Here is a 24,218-nt window from a genome sequence, read left to right as displayed (position 1 = left end):
GGAGTTTTGTTTAGTCAAAGGAAAAAGCATTTGAAACAAGGGTATAAAATTTCAAATCTTGAAAATGCTTCTCGAAATCTTATTCATATACCTTTGACTATTTGCAAAAAGACTTTGAAAAGAATTTGCAAAAGAATTTGCAAAAACAAAACAAGTGGTGCAAATGTGGTCCAAAATGTTAAAAGAAAGAAAGCAATCCATGCATATCTTATGAAAATATAAATTGGTTTAATTCCAAGCAACGTTTGCACTTACCTTATGCAAACTAGTTCAATTCTGCACTTATATATTTGATTTGGTTTGTGTTGGCATCAATCACCAAAAAGGGGGAGATTGAAAGGGAAATAGGGCCAAACCTTTTCCTAAATAATTTTGGTGGTTGAATTGCCCAACACAAATATTTGGACTAACTAGTTTGCTCTAGAATATAAGTTCTACAGGTGCCAAAGGTTCAACACAAACCAATAAAAAGATCCGAGTTAGGGTTCAAAAGAAAGGAGCAAAAGAAACCTAAGAGGACCCTGGTCTGGCGCACCGAACTGTCCGGTGTGCCACCGGACAGTGTCCGGTGCACCAGGGTGAATCGACACCCAACTCTTCACCTTCGGGTTTCTCTAGGCGCACTCCGCTATAATTCACCGGACTGTCCGGTGTGCCACTGGACTGTCCGGTGCACCAAGCGGAGCAACGACTATCAGCGCAACGGTCGACTGCATAGTGCCCTAACAGAGCTACAGTTCGCGCCAGAAGTCAAAGCAGGCGCCAGAGGTGCACCGAACAATGAACAGTGCCTGTCCGGTGCGGCACCAGACTGTCCGGTGCACCAAGATGTCAGAGCTCCAACGGTCAAAACCGTCAGAACCCTAACGGTTGGGTGACGTGGCTGGTGCACCGGACAGTGTCCGGTGGTGCACCGGACAGTCCGGTGCGCCCATCGACAGCAGCCCAACCCCAACGGTTGGTTTGGTGGTTGGGGCTATAAATACCCTAACCATCACCATTCAAGGCATCCAAGTTTTCAACCATTTGCATACAATACAAGAGCTCTAGACTTCACTCCAAGACACAAACAAGAGATCAAATCCTCTCCCAAGTCCAAAATCACTCCAAACACTTAGTGACTAGTGAGAGAGAGATTTTCGTGTTCATTTGAGTTCTTGTCCCTTGGATCACTTTTCTTCTTCCCCATTCTTGTTCTCAAGCAACTTGTAATCAAAGCAAGAGACACCAATTGTGTGGTGGTCCTTGTGGGGTCTAAGTGACCCATTTGATTGAGGAGAAAAGCTCACTCGGTCTAGGTGACCGTTTGAGAGAGGGAAATGGTTGAAAGAGACCCGGTCTTTGTGACCACCTCAATGGGGAGTAGGTTTGCAAGAACCGAACCTTGGTAAAACAAATCACAGTGTCATCCGCTTCATTTGCTTGTGATTTGTTTTTGCCCTCTCTTTTGGACTCGACTTTATTTCTAACGCTAACCCCGGCTTGTAGTTGTGCTTAAAGTTTATAAATTTCAGATTTGCCTATTCACCCCCCGTCTAGGCGACTTTCAGTTTTCAAGTAAGAGAAAAAGAAGTATATTCTTGAGACACCCTATCGTGATGAGCCAATAGAGAATGCAAGTGATACTGACCAGAGTGCTTATGAGAAGCAAATGAATGACTCCTTGGATGTTAGTGGCCTCATGCTTGCCGCCATGCTCTTTGAGCTTCAAAGCAATATGAGTATGTGAATGCCCACACTGTGATCATGGGACTCCATGGAATGTTCATGAACCAAGCAAGGGATAAGAGATATGAGATCCCCAAATTCTTATTTTAATTAGGATAACTAAAGGAAGTCTATTTAGTCCTTATGTAATCAAGATGATGAGTTATGTTGAGAGCCTTGATGCGCTTGGTTTTGCTGTTCTTGATGAGCTGGCTATGGATGTAAACGTCTAGTGTCTCCCACCAAGCTATGAGTCGTTTAATTTGAAATTTCACATGAATAGCATGGAGAAGACCTTGGTTGAGTTGGATGCTTAATATAGTTGAGGACAACATTAAAAAGAACTTGAATCATGTGATGATGGTTAAGGAGGATAGTGAAAGGGAAATGGGCATTAAGACATTTCTATAATGGTTTTGGTGTTTGATGACCATCACAACCTATTGGACTAACTAGGTTGCTAAGTGTTTGGTTACAGAATTAATAGATTAAATTTAGAAGACCAAATGTAGAGTTTCAACTCAGACTTAGAGAAAAAAGGTCACATTGAGTAAGAAATGGACTATAGGTCATTTCAACATTTAGATAAGTTCTAAAAGGCCATGGCAACACTTAAGAACCTATTAAAACAATTGGAAAGATTAGATTTAGGATCTAGAATTCTAGGCATCAATTAATGCCAAGTATTAGAAAAGGGAGCAAAAGGTTTAGAAGAACAAAAGAGCCAAGATCTATAACTTAGATTACATGGATGGATTCAAGATACATGTATCTAAGTCATATAAGTGCCCAAGACTGTAGCCAAATGAAGCCAAGAAAGATGAGCCAAAGATTGGAAAACTTAGTTTGTTGCAGGTGCATCTAACCTATAATAATTGGTCCTATCTTGGGCAAATGAAGGAGTCAGTCGTTGATAGGACCTGTCTTGGTGTGCTTATAGAAGATTGTTACTTCTATAATGGCCTTGATGTGGATATACTTGCAAGATATACTAGAGGAATGTGCTAGAAATCTCTCTCCTTGGTTGTTGGGTTACGTAAGTATTTACTATCTCTCTTGTACACGATTGAATAATATATATTCAATGCTACCTGGCATTCTTTTACACCTACTTTATTTCGAGAAGGATGGAGATCCAAAGATATCGTAAAGAAGAGATTTTCAATATCGACTTCATTGACCCAATGGTTGTTAACCAAAAAACAATTCACAATTTCTATGCGAACATCCTAAAAGGATTGCTCAAGTTTTTCAGAAGCAACATTATGCATTACATACTTCTTACAATTTTAAGTTAGTGTCCACTATCTTTTCGTAGTTGTACTTTTCTAACTAAATATATAGTCTAATTTGCTCTCCATGTTTATAACCCTTATACAACTTCTATAGGATATTTTGGTGATCTCAATGGATCAAGGCACTATACATATCTTTGACTCCATGGGGAAGCCACTCAAAGAGTTACAAGAAATAGTTGACCTACTTAATGAGTAATTCTTACCATTCGAAATTAACACTACGAATATCTAAATGATTGAATCATACATGCACTAAGGACTTATCATTTTTGTTATACAGGGCATGGAGGTGGCTACGCAAAAAAGCATCCCGGCTTGCAGGAAACTCTTAAACTTAGATCCAACTTTCATGTATGTATAAAGCTTGCACATCCTGCAATTTATCTGCCAATGATAATTCATATTCTTTTTCTGATTTTAGTGTTTGACATAGGAAAAGAGGAACAATCTATGTGAATACTACGTTTGTGACTTTATTCACATCTTCATAGGTACCAAGTCAGTACCAAAAGATATAAGAGGTACATCAATAATGTCTTCAGTATGAATGTTAGTTTCTGAATAATAAAGTGTCTCAGCTTTAAATTTAATATAATTACAATTTTATTAATGCTTTTGGCAAATCAGAGTTGATAAAGATGAGGAAGAACTACTCCCTTTGAAAAAACCCAAGCAATTTAAGAACAACTTATATGGTTTATAAATCTATACTACTTATTAAGGCTGCAAGGGTAGCCTGCCTCCCTGCGTTCTGCCTTCCATAGATCTCGATCGTCCGTTAGCCTCTGTGAATCTGCACCGTCCGTTTCGTGACTTCGTGTCCACCCACGCCGCCCCCCGGCCTTCGGCTCCGTGCGAGGAACCCTCCCTCTCGCTCTCGGTTCTCCCTCTGTCGCGCCGCCTCCCGCACCCCCACTGGCCCCTTATCGAGGTCCTCCCTCTGCCGCCCCGCCTTCCCCCGTCGTTCCTAACATATTCTGCAATCCCCACCCACAGGAGCCGAGCTTCCCGCCCGCTCGCCTATCCGCCCTAGGCTCCAACCCCTTCGAATCCACGTCGCGTTGTCATGTATCGGCGATTCGGCGGCGGGGGTGATCGAGGTTTATGACCTGCGCAAGGTGTGGGAGGTCTGTGCGCTCATGACCAAGACCGTCGCGGCCGCCACTCGGGTGACCCTCGACCGTGTCGCCAGTCAGGTACATCCCATGATGCGCCGCGATAAGTGGCATGTCAAGGTCCTCTCCGAGTTCTGGTAACTCGTAAGCGCCCCCATGAACCCTAACCCTAAACTCCCTCCTCCTCCATGCCCCTTGATTGACCGGTTGATGGACCCCATGCGTGTCGGGGGTGTTATTGATCGTGTCATAGATCCCAAGGTTGCTGGGGTTCAATGTCGGCGGGGCAGGGGATGGTGGGGACGGCCAGGTGACGGAAGCCATACTCGCTTTCGACCTCCTCCAACAGCGCAACGAAGACGAGGTGCTCGAGGTGGCCCAGTGGGACCACAAACTGGTGATGGAACCTGCTCAGCAACCACACGCGCTCGACCTAGCCCCCACCGGAGACCCCCGCCGCGACCTCCCGAGCCAGATCATGCCTCACCTTGAACTTCATCGATGCCTCACCCTGCCGAGGCAAGGTCGCGTGCCTTGCGGAGGTTGGTTGTGTGCCTCACCCAGCCAAATCGAGGTTGTTTGTTTCACCAACTCTGATTTTTTGGGCGCGGGCTGTGCGTGCAGGTTATAAGAACGCTGGGAGGTTGTACAACTCCATAGCTTGGTGATCACGATGGAGGACTACACCAGCTCCCGCAGAAGGCCCGCCAGCTTGTTCGCCATGGACCTCAACCACAGCAGGCTCGATCTCTTCTACTGACTGTTGGCGTGCGTCAGCACCGTCAACCATCATGCATCCCCCAGTTTGTGTATCGGTACTTTGGCCGCGGCAGAGTCGACATCCGGTGAGCCCCCATGCCCCACGGTGATTTAGTTGGCGCAGCTGTAATTCATATTACAATATGCTCTTTGGTGATGTTTAACAAAAAGATTAAATGTGATACCATGACATGTTTAATAATTTTGACAAGTCAATATATGCTATTTGGTTTGGGATGGTTTTTTTGCGAAATCTCTGTTTGTGGTCCAAACACCTTTGCTTTTTGAATAGGTCACCTTTTGTAGTTGCGTCAAATTCTGTATGTTTGGCACATATGCACAAATTTTTGACATTTTTATCTTTGAACAATTGACGTCTCAGAGATATATGAGGCCTTGGAATTGCGGAATGGTGGATCTTATTATTTTGGCAAGGGTGTTCTTAAGGTTAGTTAACCAACCAATGTTTATATTTCAGTCTGAGGGTATTATACTAGCTTTATTTGCCATGCACTCGCATTCACCATAGTCATTCATGCATACAATGGTTATGGTTAACTTTATATAATATAAACTAACATTTGTATCCTCCACCTTTTATGTGCAATAAAATTTATTTTGAGAACCTATTTGAAGTATATGCTCTAAACTTCAGTTAACTAAGTGTAGTTTTTGGCTTAGATTTTGAATCCACAGCTAACATGTTTTAGTGGTTACAATCATTCTGTTTTTATGGGTTATTTTCTCTTTTCATATTGGACTAATAAGTCATATTATCCTTTTCTAGGCTGTGAACAATGTAAATAATATTATTGGACCAGCAATTGTTGGAAAGATTTGTATCTCAATTGTTCTGATTAGTACCTGTAAGATACACTGAACTCGTGATGTCCTGATAGCCCTGTCTTGAATGGGCAACTGCCTTCTGTAATATTTTATTATTTTCCTTTCATCTATTTACCATGTGTTCTTATCTGGTCATTTTAAATAGGATCTATGTGAATAAAATCTGCTATCTTAGTTATTGTGAACATAGTGCAAATGGGCACTAGCTATGGCTATCTTTTCTACTATATGGACTTCTATATTGTTGATATTGCTATGTTTTTTCTTCCCTATCTGCTTGAAGGTTATAGCAGCATGAGTTGCTTGTAACCCTCGAAACAAAATGAAGCCTACTCTGCTTGGATTTTGGATCTTAAAAAATGGGGAGGTCAGTTTTAGTAGTTTTAATTTGCAATCATAGCATTTTGTGGTGTGCAATTTTGTGGCTCAAGATTGGATGATGAAAAAGTTTGGATTTAATCTAGGAAACGACACTTTAATACTGTGAAGATCGCTGGGCTGCTAGGTGATGGATTTGGCTCAACACCAGAGTTGGGTAAACAGAACTTCTTGTGGGTGGTTAGCCAAATGCAGGCCATCATCGAGCGCTAACCTTGCTGGTATGGTTTACAACATCATATCATCTTATGATCTTGTTCAGTTTTCTTATCGCGATTTCAGCTTGAAAAAATAGCACTATGTGGTTATTTTTTGGAGACATGGAATTAATCTATACTACTATATTAAGGCTGTAAGGGTAGCCTGCCTCCATCTGGTTCTGCCTTCAGCGAATCTCGACCGTCCATCTATACCAATCAAATCAGCACCGTCCGTCGTTGTGTCCCGTGCCTCCGCCATCTGATCCGCCAAGAACAACCGTCCTCGTCCCAAAACCCGAACCTAACTCCATCTTTTCCAGCCTTCCGCCCCGTGCGCATCGCCGCCATCCTCATCCGGGATCCGTCACCTCCCTCCGCCGAGGTCACCACCAAGCAAGCAGGTCACCATCGAGCAGGAGAGTGTCGAGTCGTTGCGGCGGTAGAAGGTGACGCCGCAGTACTGTGAGCTACGGGAGCGCGGGCCGTCGTGGCTCTTCTTGGCTGGCGACGACGTGGCATCCTCGTCCTCGTTCGCGCTGGTCGCGTCACTGTCGCTCCAGATGAGGATGCTGAACTCCAGCACGGCCGGCGTTGAGCTGGACCACTCCGCCGGTGCGGGCGCGTCGCCCGCCGACGCCGCTCGCCGACACCGCTTCCGACGCGTTCAGCACCGACGACCCCGAGTCGCTCGCCTCCATCTCCACCGGCGGCGGCACCTCGGCCACGTTCAGATCCAGCTGCATCTCCTACTCCTGCTCCCCTCCCCTCTCCTCCAAGATTACAACTCGCGAACGGTAGCCCGCCACCGATCCCCAGTCGCAACTGGGCTGCTAGCTACCTGGCAAACTGGTGGTGTACTGGTGTCTACTTCAAGAAGAAGAACCAAAGGAGGAAGAGGTAGAAGCAGGACAATGCCGAGTCGTTGTTGCGGTACATTTAGGCTCCACGACCGCGAGAGCTGATGCCTCCTCACTTCCGATCCCTGATGACCATCCTGCACCCAACCCTAGAGACGGCAGGGGCGGCACGACCCTAGCCACTGTAGTGTCGCTTCACGACTCAAGAACACCGTACCCGAAGTCCCGGACCACCAATCAGTAATCAGATATCCTTTAATTTCTTTCGTTCCTAGCTAGCTAGCAAAGCTAGGGGTGAAGAGGACGGCCGGTTAGCAAGCTAAGAGAACCACCAACAGACTGGCTAAACAGCCTGTGCTCAGTAAAGAAATGGAAAACCTCCAGATATTAGCTTGCAACAGTCTCGCCTTCAAACTCGCCTTTGTATCCGGCTCGTCATCTCCTCCCCATCGCTAGCCATATTTGCCTAGCCCTTGAGACTTGCCATCTGTCGATCATACGCTCTCCTCCCCATGGCTTGCATTGTGTGTAGCTGTTTAAGTCTGATAGGTTTTTGTCCATGCAAATTCAGGGTTGTAGTAGTGGAAAACACATACCATTGCTAATTTTTGGTTAAACATATGCATTTGCTGTGTAAAAGCCACTCTGCACTGTCGAAATAGGTGATTAATGCAACTTTTAAGATAGCACATGTAGCTATTCAGTAGAAGGTGTTGTTGTCTACACGTAATTTTCGTAGTTGTATCCTATGTGCTAGGATAATAAATCCAATGTTATTTGCTATGAAGATACAGTCCCTTTCATGACTAAGTACTTTTAGATCTGCTTCCCGCTTGTTGGATAGTTGGGTATATGTTGTTCAGTGGCAGGTGTAGGTTTATGTCCTTGATTGTAGATGGATTAAGTAGCTATCTGTTCACAAAAATAGTACATATAATCTTGTTCCTAGCTGTCAAATGATAGACTGAAATCTTGGTTCTGAAACTTCTTGTGGCCAATAAGTCTTATTGATGGGTGGCTATAATATAGTTCATTACTTAGGCTTGATTTGTCAGATCTTTTGAAATGAGATTACATTATTCATGCTGAGTTGAATGAGTTTTCGAAACACAAATGCATTTGTATTATCAGAGACAGCTTCAAACAGGACCCAAAAGCCGAGTGTGAGAGCGGAGCGTGCAATGCAGAAAAATTCAAACATACACAAAAGTCGAGTCATCGTTTGATTTAAATAGTCTGTTGGTAACCATGCTACGTAGAAAGCTATCTATTTTAAAAAGTGCTCTCTAAACTTTAGATTTAGCTAGAATTTTTATATAAGTTGTTGGAGTTGCTCTAAAGGCGGCGGGTTTTTTACAGGAAAGAATGGGGGTCTTTCGGTGCTCCGGCGGCTGGCCGGCCGGCGGTGGCGGTGTGCAACGGAGCCTGGGACACCAAACGCAATCGCAGGAGGGCCTCCAAACGGGGAAGGGGCCTGGGACACCACCCCAGGGGGGACACCGAACGGCAGCGGCGACTGAGACGACGCACTTGGAGGCCCTCCGAACGGTGGCGGCGGCTGGGACATTACCCCAGGCTGTCCGCCAAAGGGCAGCGAGGTGGAAGTTAAAAGCGTCGGCGCCCGCACGAACGGCGGTGCGGGCGGGCTACCAGGGAAGGCAAGACGGGCAGCGGACGGTGGAGGGCCCGGACGCGCGGCTAAGGTGGGTGGTGCCTGCTGCAGCGTGAGCCCTCGCGGGGCGCCAGGCGGCGGGGCCGCGCCGCAGGAGATCTGTAGGTTGGCAAATGCCCCGGGGAGAAACTATTCAAGGAACTTTGCTGCCTGTTGCACCATAATATTTCTTACTTTAAGGACAAAGGTTCTGATGAGGTTGTATTCAAGGCCATGGGGAGGGCTATCAATAAGACTGTCATGGTTGTGGAATTGATCAAGGTACTCCTGATGGCTCTGGTGCTTGCTAATATTACTTATCACTTGATTCTAATTGTTACTGTTATTACTGTGAAGAGGAGGATTGTTGGCCTCCATCAGAATACCACCACTGGATCTACTGATATTACTGATATGTGGGAGCCATTGGAGGAAGGCCTACTTCTGTAAGTGACTTGTTTCTATTCTAGGATAGAACTATAACTTCAGATGAACCCGTAATTTTGGAGTTCAAGATTATATCTCTCTGCAGGCTTGAGACAACAAGACTTGTCTCTATGATCACTATAACTCTTTCAAAGAAGGAAGTGGACACATCATCTATCGGGTATTCATACTGCACTCTTTTGTCAATTGCATTTAATGACTTTCTTTGCCAGTTTGTCTTAACCAAATTCTATGGTTTCCTATGCCATGAACTCACATCTCGCTGCGTCAAGTAATCTAATAAGAAATCAGTACTCCCTCTGTTTCTTTTATAAGGTATATAGTAAGATTTGAGAAATCTTTAGAAATGTTCTTTGATCATTAATGGCGCTTACAGTATATCATCAATTGCTTCAAAATCAATTTGCATTAAATTACATGTGAAATGTTGTTCTATTGATACAACTTTTATACATGCATGTGTATCATTTGAGTAATTGTTGGTCAAAATCTAAGAAATCTGTCTTGTTTGAATCTTGATATGTCTATATTTCGAGATGGAGGGAGTAGTTCAGGATTCATGCTGGCTTATCAACAGTTGAATTAATTGTTTGGGCAGATATCAATCTCCTTTGCCTCCTGATGAAGTGAAGCCTTTGGTTAAATATGATAATGATGAAGGTATTGTGCGAGATTCACTTGTGTTATTTATTGTTAACGTTCTAATAATTCTGTATGGCATCATAATTTATTTAATTGATTGTAGATGCACACTCACCTGGTGGCCGTGGAAGGGGTCGTAGTGGTCGAGGCTGTGGGCAGGGCAGGGGCAGAGGTGGATGTAGTGAGGCTGAGTGCTGCAGAGTAAACCATCAATTTGTCACATGTTCAATTATTCCTCACATGTTACGTTTCAAGAAATGGGTTCAATGAGTTTGCTGATGTTGGTTGGGAAGACGATCACGCCCCTGCATATATGGGCAATGGATATGCCTGTGGAAGAGGTCGCAGTTTCAGGGGTCGTGGCAGGAGAGGCGGCTACAATAACCAGCCTGAATACCAACAGGACGGAGGTTATTACGAGGAGGCACCTGTTCATGCTCCAGCTTTAGGTGGGTAACCTCACAGGACACAAATGAAGTGTACAAAATATTTTCAAACAAAATTACATGTCAACAAAATTAAGCAAGGCCTGAAGATAATCTGAAGAGCTTTGTACATGCGATTTTCTTCTCACAAGGGAAATGATATGTCAAAGGGTTCATTGATCATTGTCGATCCTGATTCCTGATGCTTTTATTTTTTTCAACAACAGATTTTCACCATTTGTAATGGAACTGAAACCAGCCTCTCATCGAAGTGGAAACCTTTTTTTAGTCGTAAACATTTACATGGTTTATCCAGTGGTATGCTGATGAAAGATGCTAAGTTTCGCTTAATATAATGTATATGAAGGTCCTGGGTACCTCAAATTTTGTCCACATTGAACCAGTACGAATGACATCTTCCTTGAAAGTTATAGAAATGCTTCAAAGTTCAAATGTCATTCAGCATGTTCCATGTGCTGCTATTCCAGCACTCATTTCTTGTGCTGGCAATGCATTTCTTGTGCTGGCAATGCAAACTGGAACTGGAAGTGTTTGCTCCTCATCCAATCGAATTGGGCACCGATGGTTAGTCAGACAGTCACCTACTCTACGTACTCTTTCTTTAGGAATGGTAGCCTTCGGTTTTTTCAAAGCAACAGATAAATATGGACATGTCCTCTACCTATTCTGGGAAGTGCTGCCAGTAGTCCTGAAGAGATTAAAAATGTTTTAGTGTTCTCCGATGGATGTTGAGATAGAGTCTGGAAAAGGGTTTAGGGATGGATGGAGCAAGCTTTGTCAACCGGAGAGAAAGAGTGTTCTTACCAAAGCGATTGCACAAGCAGTTCCGACGTACTATATATGTCCTGTTTTAAACTCTCACGAGAATTATACAAGATGTTTTTTTGGGCTTGGCACTTGGGATTTTTTCCCGGGCTCAATAAGCGTATCACATGCTGATCGAAAACGAGGCCCGTGATGAGGCATGGGTGGACGAGCGCCAGATACAAAAGCCTACGAGCCAGACTGGTCGGATTTAAAGTATGCCAGGTCAAATTCCCATCCAGTATTTGTGTTTTTTCATAGAGACTAGCACGTCACCCTCTGCCAACGGGGGACGACGTTCTCAACTCAAACGCAGGATCATGTCGACACAGAGCACTCATGCTTAATTTTACGTGGAGCGGAGGACTCGTGGAACCATTCTCTAATCGATTGCAACGATTGCAATATGGCTCAGTGCGACAAGAGCCTACCGAGCTTAAAATGCGCACGATTGAGGTCCCCAAGAGCGAGTATAATAAGATGACATAGATAGATAGTAAGGGATGCCACGTTAGAATTATTTATGGAAACATAGAGAGAAGAAAAACAGATTGCTCATGAGCACCCAGTAAAAATGGACTGCTCACTTACCCTAGATAATTTGTGAAAGAAAGAAGTAGATCAATTATTAAATGCACATACTGTATTATGAAAGTTGTTATATAATTATTTTTTAGTTGACTATCTATACTACTATATTAAGGCTGCAAGAGGGTAGTCTGCCTCCCCTTGTTCTACCTTCTGCTGGACCGTCCATCCTATGGCCCCTACCCCGCCCTCGTGCGTCGCCCCCAGTTCCCCCTCGGTCTCCCCCTCTGTGCGAGCCACAGCTGACCCCTCATCGCTTGCTCTCGCTATTGCTTCGTGGGTGAGCGAGGGGCTGTCGTGCGCGTAGGTGAAGGCCTGCGGGCACTCACGCTTGAAGAACTCCAAGTACTTGGAGGCGCGATAGGTGCGCGGGCTGTTGTACATGTTGCGGCATCATAGCTCGTCGATGCGGAAGGCCTCGCAGCTGCTCTTGCACGCAAGGATGCTGCCGGCCGGGGAGCGCAACTGCAGCTCGCCGGGGCAGGTCTCGGTGAGGTTCTTGCGGCAGGCGAGGACGGGGCAGTTGACGCGGCCCTCGTGCGGGGTCACGGACAGGCCCACGTTGAAGTCGTCCACCACGCTCACGTCGTACGAGGTCTGGTCGTTTCCGTGGTGGATGTTCACCCATGCCAGCGTTGCGGGCACCACGCCGCCGAGCCCGCCACACTGGAGCCGCCCGCCGCAATCGCCCGTGGCGCAGTGGAGCTGCGCCGGCTCCCGCGCGGCCCGTGCATGCCCAGATGCTGCCAGACCAGGGGTGGGCCGACGCCGGGAAGGACTTGTGGGAGAGCAGCGGGAGGAAGAACAACTGCTGGTGCTTGCTGGTCGATTATCACCACTCCGATAGATACCATCAAGACTCGGCTTCAGGTAAATTTAATTGTTCTTCTGAAGGTGTGATTATGTATATTTGCAGAAACAGTTTCTGTGGTATTCGTCAATCGTCATGTTTTCTTTTTGCTAGCACCTTATTTCTGGTATAAGGAATCTAGCGTCCCATATTTTTGCTACTAGCTTATTTATTTGACAAGATTTTTGGACTAGGACGATGAATCATTGTGAGTGTTAGAAGATCACAGGGGTTTTCTTAGGTAGTTCTTCCTGAAATTTAGAAGTTGACATGCCTAGGATATACTTTCTGACATGTGAAATATCGGTAGCTTTAATATACATGATTTCAACTGGGCCCAAAGCTCCTCAATATACGATGGAGAAGGACAACATGTCCACTATGCTAGGTAGCTTGTGAAATCATGTTTTAGCACTTAACCTGGGTGACACAGGTTTGGTCTCAAGCTTATTGTTCCTCTATGTTAGGTGCCTCAGTTTCACAACCACACCTATTATTCAATTTCAAATGACATTTCAAGGCTGGCACTGCAACATTTTAGTTATGGCATGTGCAAGCGAATGATGTCTACAATATTGTGGTGGTCAATATTGTGATGATCATGTTATACCTTAGGTATGCAGGTTACCTTTGAGTTGGCTGTTTATCATATCACCTTTGTTACATAGGCTATGTACCCGAACTTAAAGTTAGTACAACTAAGTAGCTAACTACGGTCATAGAAGGAACTATTATCATGCATGGTAATTGTGAGAATTGCATCACAGGGTGTTTTATTATTTTCATGTGATTTCAGGTTATGGACAACTATGGTAAGGGTAGGCCTTCAGTCATGAAAATTACCAGATTGTTGTTTGATGAAGATGGCTGGAGGGGCTTTTATAGAGGTTTTGGACCAAGTTTTCTTAACATGTTTGTTTCTCGCCTAAAAATAATAATAAGATGGGAGTATGATATAAAACTAGGATGTGAAAATTTGAGATCTATAATAATGTATGCTATTCGTTTTTTTTTTTGCAGTCGTTGTACATTAACATTTTATCGAATTTGTGTGTAATTGCAACACACAGTCATTGTACTATATTTTTAGGTATGTAACTAACAAAAGTATAGAATAACAATAATTGTTTTGCACATCAATGTATTTTATCATAGTGCTTCTACATCTCATTGCATCTTACAAGTACATGTTGACTCCGTAGCAACGCACGGGCATACACCTAGTAATGAGATTATATTTACAGACGAAGAGTTCATAGACAAAATCTCCTCTAGGCCCCATTAGAAGATGAAGTCGATGCATATTGAGAATATAGAAAAAGGATATATTTAGTAGTTTGGAGGCTCCAAAGTACTTGCTTGTACATTTGTAATTCATATTCATTTTAATGTGTACACATATTACTATTGCTATTCATTTGTATATATTAATGTACACATTAGTTAATGTACATATGTACATATATGTGTTAGTTTATCAATATACACATGTGTGTGTGTGTGTGTGTATATATATATATATATATATATATATATATATATATATATATATATATATATATATATATTAGTTAATGTACACATGTATATATTCATTTGTAGATATATAGAATAAAATGACTTTGGACTTTTAGAACCTATTCTAGCCAAGAACCAATACTAAATGCCCTACTTTAATACCGGTTCAAGCCTAGATTTAGTACTAAAGTTCATCTATAATTCAGTTTAAGCCTAGAACCAATACTAAAGAGTGACATTCTTTAGTACCAGATCACCATACAACCGAGACCAAGGGTTAACGCCTTTAGTTCCGGTTGCCCATTACCAATTGGAAATCTATGTACTGTATCCGATTATCAACCGGTGCTGATCTTCTATTCTCCGGTACTCCGGTACTGTGCGGAGCGGGCGAGACCAACTATTCCATCCCCTGATTTTGGGCATTTGACAAATAAAATACATATAAAATAAATATCAATTAGATTAATTATAAAATACACTGTGATAATGAACTGATCAACGGATATAAATATGAGTATTATTTACTATAAATTTGAACTGTTGATGCTTGTATTCTTTGCTGGACGAAGGGAGCAGCTTGGATCGTAGGCATGGATAATCATCTTAGCTACCAAATCGCCATACAGGAACTGTCGTTGAGCGTACCTGCGTGTGGGCGCGCGCGCATGCGTGGAACATCTGCAATGTCCCCTGTATGCTTTCTCTTGCTTTTGTGCGTGCGTTGCCTGCTGCCGGCTACGGATCCAGCAGTTCATCACTTAACCCTGTTCCGTTTGTCGGGACGCAGACGACAGCACGCAGTTCGTCGGCCGTCGGTCCGCATGCCTTGCGCTGATGCTTGCTGTCGTGCTCCAGCTTGACAATAGCTAGCAATAGCAAGTACGTGTATTGCCCGCTCAGCTGTCTGCCGGGATCTGTTGCTGTTGGCGTCCAGTGCAGTGTGTCGCCGGTCAATACTGCAAGCATATGGATCCAAGCTGTCGGAGTTGGAGGGGATCGATGCCGCCTCTGCCTCGTTGATCTCTCTCACTTGGACTCTTCTGGATGAATGGCATATTGGCATGCTGCACAGGGAGACCCCTGTTCGCCATGTATCTTGCATACAGCCTCTGATCGTCATGGCTTTCTGTCTCCCTCACCATTTGCTTTACATGACCAACAATGGAACATGCATCTAGTACAATAGTCCATTATTTCCGTATCAAGTTATTAAGGGTCTGTTTAGAACCTATAGACATAATTGTTAGCTGATAAAATTAGCTGTAAAGATTCAAACACCCTAGCTAAACCCTCATCTAATTGTTAGATATGGAGCTCCAACTAACAATTACTAATTCATTAGTTAGGTTGGAGTAGCTAAAACGAGCTAAACTTTGGCAAAATACAACATTGCTCCATATCCTTTTAACGTAGGCCTCGGTCTATACTCAACGCAGGGGCACTATAGGAAACTAGTAGTTCAACCAACCTATTTGCTGGAGGTTCCAAATAGCTCTCAGCTAATAGTCAGTTGGCTCATTCTAGCTAACAATTTATTGGCTGACTAACTATTAGCTCTAAGGGTTCCAAACAGACCCTAATTCAATAATTCGTCTCAATGCTAAGCTTGTAAGACGAGTTTTAATGGTGTCTGGTACCAATCGCTGGTGTGGTGTGGTCGATATTCGATACCAACCCAAACGATGGTAATGGCGGGCGATAAATCCGACCCGTCGGTTGGGTTGTCGACCGATCGTGGCGGACGACAATGGCTAAGGTGGGGCAAGATGTCATTAGGAGAGATGTCGTTATCGACTGGACATAGTCGATAGGGTCGGCGGTTGCTGATACGACGTCGTCTGATTGATCAACACTGTTTCATTTGTTTGAATTTGAAAATTTTCAAAAAATAATAATAAATACACACTATAAATAGAGAGGGTCCTTAGATTCATTCACACACATTTATCTCCAATTCACAAGCCCTCTCTTGCAATTGTAGCTTTTCACTCTTTGTTTTGATTTAGTAGCTTTCCAACCTCTGTTTCGAGATATAGATCCCAGGTGGAGTCTTGTCGGTGTTCCGAACCTAGCTCAGACAAGTAAATTTGTGTGCGCGTTCTAAGCTCTGGACGGTGTGCGTGGAGGGCGCAAGATTTATACTACTTCAAGCAGAATGTTTCTACATCGAGTCTTCGGCGACTTGCGCTACCATCACCTTTGTTGATCAATGCTCATAGTAGGGTTACAAGCGGGGGAGAGAGAGGGAGGAGAGGCTCACAAGTCTCTTATATGGAGGAGGTGGAGCTAAGGGCTACAGAGCTAGAGTCCTAACTAAGTCTTGGCTTGGCGATGGACCTCTGGTCTCCGGGTCTTCGTCGATGTCCCCCTCCTCCTTTCGTCGGTCCGTCCGTCAGTCGTCTGTGCGTCTCTATTTTGTTTGGTGGCCGACCTCCTGGCTTCCTCGAGAAGGAGTCATCGGGTGAAGCTAAAACTAAGCGTTCTACCCCGGTGAAGCCACGTGCGTCCATGAGCCTTGGGGTCACCGAGTCGTCTTGTATTCTTCATAGCGGAAGACGCATGCAGCATGGGGCCCGGGCGCCCTTATTCGAGCTACGCTGATCCCTGGCCTATCTAGTATGGGTTTCGACGTGGCTTGTCTCGTTGTGCCCTGCAGGCGGCCTGCGCACTCAGGCTTAGCCCTGATAGGTCATGAGTGTGCCACAAGCCAAGGGGCGCACGGGCCATAAATGTGTCGTAGTCCAAGGGTTTCGTAGGTCATAAGTGTGTTGCAGCTTGAGGAGCTCACAGACCATGAGTCTGAGGGGTTCGCTAGGCGTAAAGTTAATGTGGTCGGTCACTTATGGTGGGTCAGTCTTGGGCCAGACGAGTGGTCCACTCGAGTGGTTTCCCTTCGATTCGTCAGGGGGCGGGCGGCTCTAGGGTAGACGTATCCCATCTCCTCCTAATTCAATAATTCATCTCAAAGATAGTAAGACGAGTTTTAATGGCGGTAAGTACCGACCGCTGGAATGGCGCGGGCGACAGTCGATACCAACCAAAACGGTGGTAACGGCGGGCGGTAGACTTGGTCGATCAGTTGTGCTATCGACTAGTCGTGGCGGGCGATAATAGCTTCGGTGGGGCCAGATCTTACCAACTGGCTCATTAGTACAAACACCATTATCGACCAAAAATGGACGGTAGGGCTGGCGGTTGCTGATATGGCGCCATCTGATTGTTCAGCAATTTTATTTGTTTGAATTTGAAAATGTTCAAAAACACACACAATTCCACACTATAAATAGAGGGGTGCTTGGGTTCATTCACACGCATTTATCTCCAATTCACAAGTCCTCTTCTCCATTTGTAGCTTTTCACTCCCCGCTTTAATTTAGTAGCTTCTCAATCTCCATTTCAATATAGATCGCAGGTGGAGTCACAACTTTGATATGTCCATGAACTTGCTCAACTAGCAATCTCCGCAACATCCCAAGACACCTGCCAGTGTGGAGTAAGTATTATTCATCAATATTTCTCCATCCATCGTAAATGAGATAATGTTTTTGCTCATCCCCTTTCCTTATCCATATGTTCCTCCTCCATATCCATACCGACCAAGTGTCAATGTTCATCCTTCTACTATCGATCCTCCAACGACCGATGCTCTGCCTCCTACCGTGGATGAAGCCACAACTTTTCACTTATAAGTATCCTCCTTCGTACTCGAACCATATGGCCCTCCTCCTTATGGATCATATAGTGCTCCTCCTGTGTTCCCTTCACCTGTGGTAGTCCTCCCACATATGGTGTTCATGCTCCATTTCACCCTCCCCTCGCCACAGTAGTGCCACTAAGCAGCCACAACGATACAACCTCTAACTAGTCTGCATACTCTAGTGCATCATAGTTCCAACGATGACAGTACTAGACTTAGATGGAAGATGAAAGGCTTGTAAGTACACATATACCTTGGTGAGTTTAACACCTTTTTTAAGTCGATAACAGATTGTGAATTCATAAATTTATAGGTGCATGTGTGGTTAATGCACTCCATTAACCCTATTGGGACAATGACAAACAAGTGTTGGCCTTTTGGGACCAAATAGTAGTGAAAGGGAAATAGGGTTAACCATTTCCTATAATTTATTTTGGTGGTTAATGACCAATGCAAACACGTGGACTAACTAGTTTGTCTAGAATTCATGTATTACAGGTGCATAAGGTTCAACACAAACCAAGAAAGAAATCAAGTTAGGGACACAATTAAAAATGGAGCAAGACCTAGAGTGTGCTAAAAAATGGCGCACCGGACAGTGTCCGGTGTGCACCAGGGCCATACAGAGTTGAACTAGCCACTCTCGGGAAAATAGAGGCGCGCTCCGCTATAATTCGCCGGATTGTCCGGTGTGCCACCGGACTATCCGGTGTGCCACCGGAGCAACGGCTCCCTGCGCACCAACGGTCGTTTCGTCAGAAGGAACAATGATGAACAATGTCACGCAGAGTCAGAAGCGCAGAAGTCAGAGGACACCGGACTGTCCGGTGTGGCTAGAAGACAAGTGTCTCCAACGGTCAACTGCTCCGAACCATAACGGTTGCGCTAATGTGGCGCACACCGGACAGTGCACAATGACTGTCCAGTGGCGCACCGGACTTTCCGATGCGCCCATCGCCAACAGAATTCAGCCAACGGCTAGAAGTGGTTGGGAGGCTATAAATACCCCCCAACCACCTCATTCACTTCAATCCAATCATTTCTGAGTTCTAATTCATTGCAAGAGCAAGGTTCAACACTCCAAGACACATTCAATAGATCAAATCCTCTCTAAGCCTCCAAATCAACTCAATTCCATTAGGGACTTGAGAGAGGGTGTTTTGTGTTCTTTTGTTGCTCTTGTCGCTTGGATTGGCTTTTTTCTTTTCCCTTCTTACTCTCAAGATACTTGTAATCAAAGCAAGAGACACCTAAGTGTGTGGTGGTCCTTGCGGGGTCTAAGTGACACGTGAGATTAAGGAAAAGGCTCACTCGGTCTAAGTGACCATTTGAGAGAGGGAAAGGGTTGAAATAGACCCGGTCTTTGTGACCTTCTCAACGGGGACTAGGTTCTTTGGAACCGAACCTCGGGAAATCAAATCATCGTGTTCACTCGCCTTGATTCTTGTTTGATTTGTTTTCCCCTCTCTAACGTTTTCTAGCTAGTGTGAATTTGAGTTGGCTCCATACGTCATCCGCAATCCTCGAGCAACTCCTAGCAAGAGAGATATTCTTTTGGACTTGAATTTAATTCTAACGCTAACCCTTGACCTTAGTGTGTGTTTAAGTTTATAAATTTCAGGTTTCGCCTATTCACCCCCCTATAGGCGACTTTCAAGTAGTCACATACAACTCCACCATCGAACCTTCTCACCACTGTACCGCTAAGCAGTTCAAGGATCGATGGCCCACGGGCAAGCAAAAGGTCACCCTCTTCAATGACATCTACAACCACTTGTTTGTGGCTCGGACGAGCGAAGCATATGATGTTATGCTGCTCTAAGTAGCAAAAGAGAGCTTCTACAATAGGTTCAATGAAAAAGACTTCAAGATGGAGCACATGTGGTGAGATCTTCATCATCAACCCAAGTGGTACACATGCTACGATGACTCTGACTCCGGTAATGAGAGCAAATGATCCTACCTCAACGTGGAGGGTAATTATAGCTCCACATAGCTAGATAGTGTCGAACCACATGCCGTATTGGTAGCGATAGAGCAAGAGCACAACACAAGGGTAAGGGGCCAGCATCAAGTAGCACTAAGTCCCTTGCTAAGAAAAAGAACATGCTGAAGAAGCTATGCAAGGCTAGGTAGGAGATAAATTAATCAAAAATGTATGAGAAATTCACTAATTTGTTGGATCAATCCACTATCGAAATGGACGGTGATATGAAAATACCATTGTTAGTCACCTTTTAGGGTTATGTATATACTTATAAGATTAGGTATAATTTCATATATAAGCTTTCAAAATATATGTAAAGTGTGTATATACTTTCATATATTTTGTTTATGTATATACTTATATGTATAGACGTATGTCAGTAACATAGAAGTATAAATGAAATGAAAAAATAAATTGAATTAAAAATAAAGATAAATAGAAATAAAAAATATACCTTTAATATTGATTGGTAACACCAACATAGATTAAACGTGCACGTCCTACCCTTTAGTTCCAATTAGTGTTACTAACTGATCCTAAAGGTTTCCTTCACTCTTGATTTAATGAATCGAGGCTAAAGAACAATATCTTTAATTCTGAATGAAGATAAGATATGCAAGCTATAATTCTGAACGAAGATAAGATATGGAAGCTACAATCCTAGTTTAAAAAATTGGTACTAATAGAGTTCCCCAATAAAAAATATTGACTTCTCTTTGTACAAGTATATATACTCCTATTAGTACAATCTCGTGCATTGTGATGGCAAAGAATCGTATTTGACGAATGACTCTGCCAAATCATTTGAATGAAGATAAGATATGCAAGCTATAAGGGGAAAAGGAAAATAAGACTATAAATGCTTTATGATGGTCATATGTAAGATAAGATATGCAAGGATGCATATGATCTATGGGCCATAACAATACTAAGTACATCAAGCGACATGACCTTGATCCATGGAACAACATGGCATATGTCATAAGTTGTCTCCAGAACATATGGCTACAGAAATGTTGTGACAAAGTTTTGACTAAAATGTATGGATTTATTAATAGTACAACTAGAACATCAAACTAAATAGTTCTAATGACTTGAGAGATGTGTGAATATGCAAATTTGACATATTCAAATGCCACAACATTTGACCATGCAATGGAAACATAAATATATCAGAAAAAATGAAATGAAGGTTAAAGAAATAAACCAATCAACCGACATATTCGGATGAAGTCGTGTTGCTCAGTGCGGTAACAAGGGTGAGTTCCCATCTTGTAGGATCAAACCCCTTATCTTGAAGTGCGGTGTTACCAGTTGTTGATGCCCTTTCTAATGAAGATGAAAAAGGAACTGACTGCATAATGAAAGATTTTTGACAGGCACTTCACATGTGCTAGGAATTCAGTGGTAACATACTACATATTGGAACAATAGCCAAGGCAAGAGCATTTCTTTCCTCTATAGCCGATACAATAGGATTTGGATCATCTAAGCCCTACGAACAAATTAAATTTCAGATTGTAGAAACAAGCACATAAAGTTTAGACCATAATATTATTTTAAGTTTACCCACTAGTAAGTCACCAGTATCAGCCACCTTGGTCTTGGGAGGTGAAACAACTTCAGTAACAGGTGGTACCAGAACATGCTCTTCAACCGGTGCCTTTTCCTCTTCAACAGGAGCAGGCTTAGGAATGTCTTCTGATTCTTCAGGTCTGTACATAAGAAGAAGCCTCTTAGGAAGTTCCTAATGGAAAAAATTAAAATTAGACCTTATTATACTCAGAAGAATACCTAATACGAGAAATAAATCATAATATCTCAAGCTAGTCAACATAAGGTTGAGTGTGAAATTTAAGTTTAGTAATAGAAGAAAATGCAAAAAAAATAGTTGTGTAGACCGATAACTGGGACAAGAGATGAAAATAAGTTATGTCGTTTAAAAGACATGTAGTATCTCAAAAATGAAAAGTCATATAACTAGTGAAGAAATTATGAAGTTTAAAGCCATATGAAGATCAAAGCTACATGAATGTCTCAGAACACAAACCTGCAACAGCATATCTCAGACCAGATCACCCCGATCGATTCAAATCCCAAACCATGGATCAAAACTAAATTCAACATAAGCTATAGTGTTGCAATAAGTTCATTGTTGAATTGAACTGAATCAAAGCGAAGGAGTAAAATATAGCATAGAGGAGGATGGAGGGATGGAGAAAAGAAGTCCCAGTTTTTTGCACCTACACCCTCAAATGCTCACATGTTCATCATCAGAGTGCAATAAATCCATCATCATTGAACAAAAACAAGCAAGAAGAGGAAAAGGGCATGGCGCAGAGGTGCTCCCTGACTAAAACAGCTACTACTGGTACCGAGTGCTTCTAACCATATGAGACCTCTGCCTCCTTGTTGGTGGTCTCCACCTTCCCTCCCTCCCTCTTCTAATCTACAAGAACCGACGAGCGATGACTCATATGTGGGCCACCGCGGATTAGTTCCAGGCGCCCCAAACCTTCTCCCCGATGAATCGCACTAGCCTCCCTACCTAGATCTTCTAGGTGTCGCCATCGAGATTGTCGCTGAAGCTATATTCGCCCTCACTAGCCACCAACACGTTGTCCCCATCCACATCACCATCCATGCTACTGGCCCCACTTACTCATCCTCCTCCTCGTCGGCACCCTCGTACTCGTCGTGGTGGCGATAGTCCATGTCCATCACATCACCGCGCCATTGTCACATCCCAAGAGGAGGTCTACGCCAAGGCCCATCTCTGAAGAAACTTCAAATAAGTAGAGACTTATCCAGGGGTGGATAATAACCATCATGCTCTCTTTGAGCCCAGCGTCCTGACAAATTGCCTCACGCCATCGCCACTGGCCGCGGAGAGCCTAGGTGAAGCGGAGGCAGGAGCCATAGTGTGGCACAGATTTGCGTTGGGCACCACCATGGCACTCTGTTGTGGCGGAGTGGTGGCGGCAAGGGTAGGGGAAGTGGCGAGAGGAGGTGCAGGATGAGCATGGCGGAGTGGCGATGGCGTTGAAGATTCTGGGGGTTGGTTGCTTTGATTCTTCGGATTGCGGCGCTACACGTGGGTACTGTACCAACTACGTTTCACTCATAGGGGGCTTAGGGTTTAGCATCAGAGGTCATGACATATGTAGGATTGCAGGCTAGATTATAAATAAGTATAAGGACCTTTTTGCAAAAGAATGACACAGGACGACCATCGAAATTGGTGCTTTATAATAGTAAAGATATATTATATATTGCTCAATCGAACTAGCCGGTTCGATTCATGATGACGTTGGTATTTTTGTAAGTGAGGATAACCCATTTATATTATTAGCATAAAAGAAATACAGTAGATCCAGATATACCATTTAAGGTAACCAAGTAGAAGTGGAGTGCCTAAGGCAACTCACACAGAAGCTCTGTCGAGATAATCTACAGACACACCAAATTGTTTTAACCCGTCTTAAGGCGCGGCATGGAGCTAATGGAAAGGAAATGATATAGTCACACAAACAGCAACAAACAAATGACGCATAATAGAAACGAGTCATCAAGTCACTGACTTTGTCATTTCGGATTCAAATGATCTACGACACCTCTTCCACATCATCACTCGAACCCAAGACCTAATTTTTTCATGTTGCATTTGCAGCTCAGAATAGCAACTTGGCGCCCTCTTGACGGAGGTCTTGAAGTTATTTTTTTCTTCAACCCTACCCAAGATGAAATCAAAGCACAAGCATGGCAGATAATCTTATTAGGTGAATTAACTAGCACTTGCTCAGAACACATTTTATTTCTAGCTTTCTAGATAGCCCAACAGATTGCTGACACCAACACAATATGAACAACATTATCACACTTAAGGTGTTTCCGTAACCATAGAAAAGATAACTCCACTTTGCTAGGAATATAATGAGTATTAAGGCACTTGGCCACATTCCTCCAAATCACTATAGCAATGGAACAAGTGAAAAAAAGATGATTGGTGGTTTCAATGTGAGAATAAAAACAACACGAAGGATCCCCAATCCATTTCCTCCTAATCATATTATGTTTAGTCAACAAAGTTTTATTCTCTAGGAGCCACACAAAAAATAATTTATGGAGGAATTTTGCATTTCCAAATGTGTTTCTTGTTAGGTCCCTGAGTGATACTAGACATCTTATTATACAAAGATTTAATTGAAAACACTTATGTTCACCCCATTTCCACATCACATTATCAGGGAGGTCATGAAAATCAAAATAATTGAGATCCCTGCAAAGGTTATCCGAATTGATTTTGTTCTCGACATCTAGCCATCTACTGAACTGCAACTGCTAATTCTTTTCATTGGCATCTTTAACTAAGATTTCTTTTTCATCACATATATCAAACAATTCTAGGTAGCTAATATTCAAAGG

General features: G+C 43.5%; 1 protein-coding gene and 2 pseudogenes across 1 annotated transcript; 2 read left to right on the top strand and 1 right to left on the bottom strand.

Moving 5' to 3' along the window:
- The first annotated feature begins 6,863 nt into the window (after positions 1-6,863).
- On the top strand, positions 6,864-7,204 carry LOC103643183 (uncharacterized; annotated as a pseudogene).
- Positions 7,205-8,525: 1,321 nt separating this feature from the next.
- On the top strand, positions 8,526-10,774 carry LOC103645226 (uncharacterized). Its single transcript, XM_020543316.1, has 8 exons — positions 8,526-8,870; positions 8,971-9,093; positions 9,169-9,257; positions 9,344-9,418; positions 9,857-9,918; positions 10,004-10,091; positions 10,156-10,349; positions 10,553-10,774. Exons 1-8 carry the CDS (start codon positions 8,526-8,528, stop codon positions 10,567-10,569), a joined length of 993 nt encoding a protein of 330 aa, XP_020398905.1. The 3' UTR covers positions 10,570-10,774.
- Positions 10,775-11,468: 694 nt separating this feature from the next.
- On the bottom strand, positions 11,469-22,508 carry LOC103645225 (osmotin-like protein; annotated as a pseudogene).
- Between the last annotated feature and the right edge of the window lie 1,710 nt (positions 22,509-24,218).

This window comes from Zea mays, chromosome 1 (assembly GCF_902167145.1).
Source record: "Zea mays cultivar B73 chromosome 1, Zm-B73-REFERENCE-NAM-5.0, whole genome shotgun sequence".
In the NCBI taxonomy this organism is placed as follows: Eukaryota; Viridiplantae; Streptophyta; class Magnoliopsida; order Poales; family Poaceae; genus Zea; species Zea mays.
The sequence above is the reverse complement of the archived record's forward strand: the minus strand, read 5'-3'. Positions and strand labels throughout refer to the sequence as shown.

Bases quoted from the DNA above. Each gene is read 5' to 3' on its own strand.
- LOC103645226 (XM_020543316.1), top strand. From the start codon at position 8,526: ATGGGGGTCTTTCGGTGCTCCGGCGGCTGGCCGGCCGGCGGTGGCGGT. The intron at 8,871-8,970 runs GTGCCTGCTGCA...AAACTATTCAAG, and splicing joins ACGCGCGGCTAAGGTGGGTG to GAACTTTGCTGCCTGTTGCA. The intron at 9,919-10,003 runs GTATTGTGCGAG...AATTGATTGTAG, and splicing joins TAAATATGATAATGATGAAG to ATGCACACTCACCTGGTGGC.